At 47.6% G+C, this 9,506-nt stretch overlaps 1 protein-coding gene across 1 annotated transcript; it reads left to right on the top strand.

The window, feature by feature from the left end:
- Positions 1-1,454: 1,454 nt before the first annotated feature.
- Positions 1,455-9,150, top strand: GPX7 (glutathione peroxidase 7). Its single transcript, XM_046015034.1, has 3 exons — positions 1,455-1,724; positions 6,445-6,706; positions 8,305-9,150. Exons 1-3 carry the CDS (start codon positions 1,590-1,592, stop codon positions 8,466-8,468), a joined length of 561 nt encoding a protein of 186 aa, XP_045870990.1. The 5' UTR covers positions 1,455-1,589; the 3' UTR covers positions 8,469-9,150.
- The last annotated feature ends 356 nt before the right edge of the window (positions 9,151-9,506 follow it).

Below are 9,506 nucleotides of genomic sequence, written 5' to 3'. Positions count from 1 at the left end.
GGCTGGGTTCTCTAACAGCAGCCTGTCAGCTCCTGAAGAACCAGCACAGCATCAGCACCCAGCACCATGCTTGGCACTTTGTGGGGCTCAGTAAGGGTTTTCTGAATGTAGGAGACACTGTGATGTGCCGCCCAGATTCCCTATCAGTGAAGACCTGAGACATCAGCTGCTGGGAGTGTGGTCAGTGGAAAGCCTTTAACGATCGGCCCCTCCAAGGACAGGGTCACCTTGGCTCCCAGATGGCCCCTTCCCAGATGGCCCCACATCCAAAGACTGGTGAGGCAGGGACATAAAGTCCTGGCCTGGCCATTTTAGCTAATCTGGGGACTACTCTGATGGGCTGGTCTAGCTCCAGAGTCTCCAGAGACTCCATGGGGTCAGCCAAGACTGTCCTTAGGCCTGCAAGGAGCTCTGGACTTGTGCCCACAGGTGTTGATTCCACAGGTGTTCACTTATAAATTCGTGCACTATGACCTCCATTCAGAATCTGCTTCCCCCAAACCCCACCTGCAACAGGCCCTCTGTCTTCTCTCCCCTTTCTCTGTGCCATCTCTTTCAGGGAATGTACATTCATTCACCTAAAGTTTGTAGGCACCCTTCAGCTGAGGAAGCATTTTGAAGTGATGTGGACCAGGAGCAAATGGTCAAGAAGTGATTCTTGAGACATTTTTGGTGCAAAAAGATGCTTTTACTAAGCACGGGGTCAGGACCTGTGGACAGAAAGAACTGCACTGGGGTTGGGAGGAGTGACTGATGATACCCTTTTTAGTTAGTGGGGGTTAGGGATGGACTAAGTCTTTAAGGAATTTGGAAGTAAAGCTTCCAGGACTTTGAGGGGGCTAGGTGCTGCTAAGATAAGGTTATTTACTACTGCCTAGTAAAACATCAGTCATGGACCCTTCGAATGTCTATCACTGGGCCATATGCTCAGGAGGTAATTGCAAATATATCTTGGGGAGTGTTTACAGCGATCAGGGAAAGTGACATTAATAAGAGCAAAGCTGTAACGGATGTAGGAGTGTTACAATCTGTAAACCTCAGGAATTCTGCCGGCCGCAGCAAAGTCTGGCCTTTGTTTCTTTTTCTTCCGTCGGTTTCACATCCATTTTTCTGTTACTCCCATTCTATATCGTCTAGGGGCGTCAGGAAGGGGGACTAGCCAGCCTCCACTGAACGGAGGGAGAAGCTGAAGCCCATTGAAGTCGCGTGACCAGCTTAAGGTCACTGAGCTCATTAAAAGCTGAGCTCTCAGATCCAGTTTTTCACCTCCCTTTCTCTACCGAGTCGCTGCATCCTGGACCGAGACGAAGCCTCACTGTCATGATCAGAATAGTCTCAGCGGTCAGAATCCCCAAACCATGTTTCTGGGGCCCGGGAACCGGCGCGCAGTCGGACGCTCCCCCGGTGCCGGTGGGGAGACTGAGGTCCAGAGCCCCGTGCTCCAGCGCCAGCGAGACAGAAGGCGAGGGGGCGCGCCCAGCCTCCCCAGCCGCGCGGCGCCGGAGCCGCCTCCGCCCCCCCCCCCCCCCCACGCTGGGTCCCCACGCCTCGATTTTGCCCTCGCAGCGCCGCCAGCTCGGGAGCCAGTCATGGTGGCTGCACTGGTGGCGGCGTGGCTGCTCCTGTCGGCTGCGGCCTGCGCGCAGCGGGAGCAGGACTTCTACGACTTCAAGGCGGTCAACATCCGGGGCAAGCTTGTGTCGCTGGAGAAGTACCGCGGTTCGGTGAGTGTCCGCCCGCGGCAGCCTCGGCGCCTCCCGGGCAGGGCCTGGTGCTCGAGCCCCGCGACCCGGGACCCTGCTGGTGTGGCTCCGAGGAGGCTCCGCAGCCCTGCCCTGGCTCCCATCACCCCCAGGCATTCCCCGCGGGGTGCAGCGCTCCCAGATCCTGCTCTGGGTCTGTCCCGCGACGACGTGGCACGGCCCTGGCACGCAATGAAACCCGAAACTCTCCCAGAGGACGAGGATTTCCCTCCCAGCGAGCGACTTTGGGCTTTGGAGTCCGGACCTCTCCCAGAGGCTGCTCCCCTCGCCCCAGCCTTTTGTCATGCACGGGTCGGAAAGTAACACAGCATCCTGCCGCCTTTGTCTCTCCCATCCCCAGTTTCCGCGTCTGGAGCTGGGATTGCTGCTGCTCTTGAATCTAATGAGAGCACTGTGAAAATGAATGTGCAGTGTAGGGAGGGGTGTTCAGATGCACGGGGACCTTCCACGGATCTCCCTTTAGAGGGGACACTGGGGCCAGCAGAGGAAAGGTTATTTGCACAGGGTCACACAGCTCTGGAAACCACAGAGCCTGGAGGGGAATCACCCACCCATCTGTGGACTTCGCTAGGCAAACTCCTAAGATGGCAGCTGGGGCTGAGCTCCAAGTCACCCAGGCTAACTGCTATCTCCTTAGCTCAGAGAGGACTCAAAGAGAAATGTGCCTGGGTTAGTCTTGGAAACAAAGGTGAGTTTTGGCAAGACCAAGTACATTCCAGGCAAATAACTGTTCATACCAAGGCTCAGAAGCAAACAGCAAGAAGGATGGAGGATGAGTGGGTGGGCTTCAAGGGTTCTGCTTGCAGGAGTATAAAGCTTGAGGCTTAGTGGTAGAAGATGAGGCTGAAGGGAGTAGGGAGGACCCGAGGGGCCTTGAACACTATATTCAGAGGCCTAGATTTTGCACTGGGTGTAATGAAGAGTGCTCAAAGTCCATTTCCCAAGATGGACCTGAGACAAAAAAAAAGAAGTAAAGAAAAGAAAGAGATGAACCTAGGTAGGGCCTTGTTGTGGGAAAGGTCAGGAGTTGATAATGGACACATAGGGACAACATCCCAATTTGGAAGGACTGCACAAAAATGGCTATCGGCATTTTTCTCCTGGGAGAAAGTCTTTAGTGAAGAATGCACTTTCTAAACCTTAAAATGCCCAGTTATGCTGGGAATCGTGGGGGCAATATTCCTTGTCCTGATTGTTCCCCAAGGTGTTGTGAATTTCAAATGAGATGATAGTGTGGAAGTGATATGGGAAATAAAGGCAAAAGAAAAAAAATTAAGTTTCCTTACTGCCTACAGCCCATCAACAAGTCCTTGAAACAGGTAGAGTGATGTTCTTGTAGGAGCTCAGCTGCCTCAATGCTGACACTTTGCTAAGGGCAAGAGGCAACCTTAGCCTGACGCCCCAGGATCCTGTGTGTCTACTTTAACATACAAAAATTCCTTTGGAAACTTCCTTTGTCTCTACCCTCTAAGATGTCTGTTAGCAATCATCCTCCAAGCAAATGACCCACTAATATACATATGGAGGGTCTCAGGACTGAGTTTTTACTAAACAGTAATAAATGACCTTTTCCCAACAATGGCTAGCCCCCTCAGGATCCTGGAAACCTTGTTTCCAAAATACCTTGGAGGCTTGTGCTGTCCCTAACCCCATCTCAACCTGAAAGTATATAATCAGCCACTCCTCATGACTCCAGTGCAGCTCGTTCTGCCCATGGGTCCTGTCCTCGTGCTTGAATTAAAGCACCTTTTTGCACCAGACTTCTCAAGAATTCTTTCTTGGCTGTCGGCTCTGAAACTCAACATTTTCCTACATCAGAAGAACCTGGTAGAGTGCTCTATACCTGTGTTTGGTGGGCCCCAGCAGGAAACTCATCCAGGACTGAGGACAAAAAGCCAGTAAGAGTAGGGCCCATTCCCAGTCAGGTCTCACCTTCCTTCTAGTGCAGGTTGTCAGAGAGCTCCAGATTTAGCACTTGACCAGTTCTGCTATTCATTCATGCATTATTATTGAGCACGTACTGTATGCTAAGTACTAGGCCGGTGCTTGGAATACAGTGGTGAACAAAACAGACAAGTTTCCACTTAAGTAGAGCTTATATGAAATGGAAAAGATAGAGACAATAAACAGAAACAGAGAAGTGAACAAGGTAATTCCTAGTAAAGTGGTACTAAGTGCTAAGACATAAATAGAACAAAGTCTGTTTATTTTTATAATTAATAAGGCACTCAGAATGTGAGGAACAGGAATCTCGGAGAAAAATGACCCAGAGAAGTGATTCCAGAATTCTGAGTGTTTTAATACTCTAGGTCATTGGTAAATCCTAAAAAGCATGGGAGTGAGAAGCCAAGAAATCAATCCTAAAGGAATTGAAACAAACAAACAAGCAAACAAACAAACAGAACAAAATCACATACCTACCAAGAGATAAAGTAAGAATTTGAATCCAGGCAGTCCAGGTCCAAAGCCCAAGCCCATAACTGTGAGGTTTAAAGGGAAACCAGGAATAGTCATTCCAAGGAAGCTGTAAAGGATTCTGTGAATTAACCCAAGCTGGGTCTACTACTTGGACGATAGGGGTCATTCATTTACCTGTAAATAATTACTGACTCATTATGTATATCTTAATAGTCTTTTTTAAAAAATTGAAAAAGGTTTCCTGGCTCCCAGTACCTGCATGGGCACTGGGTCCAACCCTGGAGACAAAGCCATGAACAAGAGCGTACGGTTTGTGCTCTCAGGCGAACTGGGAAGGCTGTCATTTAGACCAGTGTTGAGTATGGATGAATAGGTGACCACCTGGGAAAGCACTTGTCTCAGGTGTGAGCTTATGTACCTTGGGCCTGAGTGTAGCATGTGTGCAAACCGTTGGTTTACTTCTGTGTGCACACCTGAGTCTGTATGTTTGGCTAGACGTATATGTAAATTAGCTATGTGTATTTGGGGGTGTCTGCCCATCCGTGTTTTGGTCACTTTAAGGATAAACTTTTTGGTTTCAGCAATGGAACTAGAAGCTGAATTTCCCTCCTTCCAAAAGAGTGGGCAGATGCAAAAATGTAGGTTAAAAATAAGCAACCTTTAATGTTCTCATTGCCCCGGTATCCAAAGGGGATAAGAAAGTGGAAGACCGCTAACTAGGGAAGGGAGTTAAGGGTCCTAGTTTCTCACCACCACAGGCAGAATATGACATACTGACACCAATGAGGGAGGTTGTACTAATGGCCTGTGGCTCCATAGAGTGGGTCCTTCCTTATCTGGTGGAGGCAGGGTGGGAGAGTCACAACTCAACAGTTCTCATCATCCAGCCAAGTAGTTGTCAACTCCTCTAGGAGACATACAACAATGTTTGGAGACATTTTTGACTGCCAAAACTAGACATCTGCTGGGTAGAGGCCAGGGGTGCTGCTAAACTTCCTACAATGAATAAGATGGCCCCTGCATAATAAAGAAATATCTAGTTCCAAATGTCCCTCGTACTGAGGTGAGAAACTCTGCACGGTCTGAGCAGTTTGTGCCTGTGCATGCCCAGTGCCAGACTGCCCCTGGGAGGTAGCCCTCTTTACGGAGATAGCTAGTATAATCCCTGCTCTTGTAGAAAAGCAGCCAAGGAGACAGGGCCAGGCGGCCCAGACACAGGGTAAGATTTAGAAATTCTTTTTTTTTTAAGATTTTATTTATTTGAGGAGAGAGAGAGAGAGCACAGAGGAAGAAGCAGAGTCCCTGCTGAGCAGGGAGCCCAACGTGGGGCTCGATCCCAAGACCCTGGGATCATGACCTGAGCTAATGGCAGACGCTTAAACCACTGAGCCACCCAGGCGCCCCAGATTTAAGAATTCTTTAACAATGTATAACTAGGAGCTAAAAACAGCACTGGTGCCAAAATTCTAACTGCAGTATTATAACTGAGTTCCGCCGGCCAGCTTTGTATTTACCACCTAGAGGCTATAAATAAATGCATTTATTATAAGGTGATAATAAATTTAAGGATTAGTTAAGTTAGATTCAAGAAAGTGATATTTGTGTGCTGGAGGGAGAGGGGCAAAATGGGATGGATTGCCGTGGGGTCATTTTATGAAGAAAAGCCATGTCTGTCTATATACCCCTGCAGGTGACTGACTGTGCACACTAACTTACTCATTCTGCACACACTTTCTGCTTTCTTTTCCATGTGTTAAGCCCAGGAGAGAAGCAGGCGTAGCCTTCAGTGGGTTCACAGTGAGTTTATTACAAGGGAGACCATGTAAAGTGATGAGTGCCCGTTGACTGAGCCAGAAATTGAATCCAGATCTGCCTTTCCACTCCTCCGCATTACCTCCTGATGGGAGCTCACCACCGTGTGTGCCTCTCTCTGTAAATGTGTTGTGTGTGTTTATGGGCACGTGTGATGTGCTCTGATATATTTTGTATCTTGGGGCATACTCATCCCCATTTATGGATAGTGTATTCTCATTCTCGTGAATGTTCATGTATGTGCATGCACACGTATCTGCGTGTTTGATTTCATTTGTGCCTGGGTGTATGTGTTCTATCTGTGCGAGGACTGCATGTTTACATATGTGTACACTGTGTCTTTGTATTTATGAGAAAACATTAATTATTGGGGGGCTCAATGTGTGCGCGTATAAATGCATGACTCGTCACTGGGTTGTGTATGTGTCTGGGTTTTGTTTTTGGCGCTCAGGTGTCCCTGGTGGTGAATGTGGCTAGCGAGTGCGGCTTCACCGACCAGCACTACCGAGCCTTGCAGCAGCTACAGCGGGACTTGGGGCCCCACCACTTCAATGTGCTTGCCTTCCCCTGCAACCAGTTCGGCCAGCAGGAGCCCGACAGCAACAAGGAGATCGAGAGCTTCGCCCGCCGCACCTACAGTGTTTCTTTCCCCATGTTTAGCAAGGTCGCAGTCACTGGCACCGGTGCCCACCCTGCCTTCAAGTACCTGATCCGTGAGTTTTGATCCTTTCCCTCATCTTCCTGTAGCTGGCTGAGGTCATGGCTCCCTGGGCAGCAGAAGCCACTAGAAGGCTGGGTGACCTGGGGCCCCTTCCAGACCCCTGCATGTAGATTCGTGGTCTGTTCCAGCACCAGTCTTTGAGGGTGGGCTGAGAGGTATTCCTCCCTGAGAATATCTCTAACCCCACCTCACCCCGCTGCCTTAAGGTTCTCCCTTACTCTTGCAGACTTCTCTGGGATCCTGTTTTCATATGCAGGGGTTCTTAAAAGGAGACTGGGCCCTCAGATTCAGTCAACATGAATTAGTCGAGGTTATGGACTTAGGTTAGAGAAACCAAGGCACAGACAAGGGATGCCGCATGCCTGGAGAAGGCTGACCAAGATGGCTGATAGGTATCTCCTTTCCTGAGTAAGGGGCAAAGTTTGTAGACCATGGCAGGGAAACCTTCAGAGCAAAAAATACCAGATCTTAATATTTCAGAAATAGATCCCATCTGCATCCCCAGGAGCCTCAGAACCCCAAGATGGGGTCATGGGCCAAGCTTGTCATTGTGGTCCTGGTTCCTCCCTTGGGCCTTTCTCTTCCTTTTGGGGGCTCCATTTTTGCCTTCTATTCTACGCTTCTGACTGCCTTCCTATCCCTCACCACTACCCCCCATTTACTTGGAAGAGTAAATGAAAAACAACAGTGTAGCAAACAAAAGATCCCTTACTGAGGCAGATCTGAATTTTGCTCTATGGGTCAATCCTAATATTTGCTTTTTTTCCCCCTGTGTGTTTTTATTAGTTCCTTTCCAGTTCCCATAGTTATAGATCAAACCCAACACTGCTTTAGAAGCAACTGGGGAGCTCTCAAAAGTGGTTTAGACTGATACCTACTGAATCAGGGCCCAAGAATCTGTTGCTTTTAACCCGCCCCCTCTCCCATACCACCACCAACACCATGATTCAGATGCAACCAGTCCACAGACTAACATCTGGAAACTATTAAGATTTCATTAGAGAATAGAGTGTAGACTATTCAGTAGTTTGAGATCATTACGAAAGGAGGATCTGATACTGCTTTATCAAGCACTTCACGAAATCCTAAAGCAATAATTTTCAACCTTGGGGCCATACTGGCATTTCCTGGAGAGCTTTTAAGTAGTACTGATGGCTGCATCTTAACACCAGAGATTCCGATTTAAGTAGTCTGGGGTGTGGACTGGGCATCAGGATTTGATTTGATTTGATTTTAAAGATTTTATTTACTTGAAAGAGAGAGAGAGTAAGAGAGTGAGAGAGAGAGAGAGCACATGCATGGGCAGGGAGGAGGGGCAGAGAGAAAGGGAGAAGCAGACACCCTGCTGAGGAGGGAGCCCGATGCGGGACTCAATTCCAGGACCCCAAGATCATGACATGAGCTGAAGGCAGACATTTAACCAACTGAGCCACCCAGGTGTCCCATGGGCATCAGGATATTTAAAAGTTCTTTAGTTAATTCTGACTAATAGAACCACTGCTTCAAGGGAAGGATGGACACCGGTAGTGGAATTCCAGGAGAGGGGACACAGGGAAGCACACTTTGCTCTCCTTCTTCCTTTTTCTCTAGAGACTTCTGGGAAGGAGCCCACCTGGAACTTCTGGAAGTACCTAGTGGCCCCAGATGGAAAGGTAGTCGGGGCTTGGGACCCAACTGTGTCGGTGGAGGAGATCAGGCCTCAGATCACAGCACTCGTGAGGAAGCTCATCCTGAAGAAGCGAGAAGACTTATAACCACTTTCTCTCCTCTCCCCTGTCCTCCCACCCCTGCCATCCTCCACCTTGAATGGGTGACCAAAGCAAACTCAGTGGTGCTCAGTGGTGCTTAGAGGGAGGACTATGGACTCTCCTTCCTCCATTTTTAACCCACCTACCCTATCACATCTATGGGGAGAAATTTCTAGTATTGGGGCTATTTGAGTCTTAGAACAACCTATAGGAACTCTTGGGCAATAAGAGCTCTCAACCAATGAATCACCAGCCAGTAAGACCTCTAGCCCATGAAAACATGTGGCAAATAGAAGTATATCAAGCAATAATCTCCTGTCTATTAAGAACTCTGTAAAATGGGACCAATTCCTACCTCACAGGGCTGTTGTGAGGATGAGGATGAAAGATCTATGAAAGTGCCTAGGGCAGTGCCAGTTCGCTAGGAGGCATTCAATAATTTTTTTTTGCACATAAACCATAAAATAATTTGTAATCAATAAAAACTTTTGCCCAACAGGAATTTCCAGCCATTGAGAATCCAAGGCCAAAGATTTATTTGTTACTGTGATTGATTTCCTCTGTATTATTTTTTTAAATCACAAAGTAATGCAAATAGATTGTAAAATAATACCGGATGATATAAAATAAAAATGAAGATATCCCCCTTATTTTCTATATATCTCACTCCCTGGAGGTAAATAAATACTGTCAGCAATTTGGTACAAAGACTTCCTAATTTTTTTTATCAAGCCAATCATTATTGCCCAATAAGAATTCACAGACCAAAACTACACTATAATAACAAATAGACAAAGGATATGAATAGATAATTCATGGAATAATATAGATGATAATAAGGATATGAGAAGATACTCAGCCTCATTAAAGTTGGAAAGATTGTTTTAAATGTTAATACCCATAGTTGGTAAGGATGTGAGGAAATGGCATTCATAGTAACTGTTGGTGGGACAATGAACTGGCACAAGTTTTTAGATGGTGATTTGGCAGTATCTTACATCATTTTTCATCCTAGAAGTCTCCCAAACTGTGCAAATATATATG

This window comes from Meles meles, chromosome 1, assembly GCF_922984935.1.
Source record: "Meles meles chromosome 1, mMelMel3.1 paternal haplotype, whole genome shotgun sequence".
NCBI classification, from domain to species: domain Eukaryota; kingdom Metazoa; phylum Chordata; class Mammalia; order Carnivora; family Mustelidae; genus Meles; species Meles meles.
The sequence above is the reverse complement of the archived record's forward strand: the minus strand, read 5'-3'. Positions and strand labels throughout refer to the sequence as shown.

Excerpts from the sequence above, each read along its gene's own strand:
- GPX7 (XM_046015034.1), top strand. The coding sequence starts at position 1,590 with ATGGTGGCTGCACTGGTGGCGGCGTGGCTGCTCCTGTCGGCTGCGGCC. Across the intron at positions 1,725-6,444 it reads TGGAGAAGTACCGCGGTTCG|GTGTCCCTGGTGGTGAATGT; the intron begins GTGAGTGTCCGC and ends TTTGGCGCTCAG. Across the intron at positions 6,707-8,304 it reads TGCCTTCAAGTACCTGATCC|AGACTTCTGGGAAGGAGCCC; the intron begins GTGAGTTTTGAT and ends CTTTTTCTCTAG.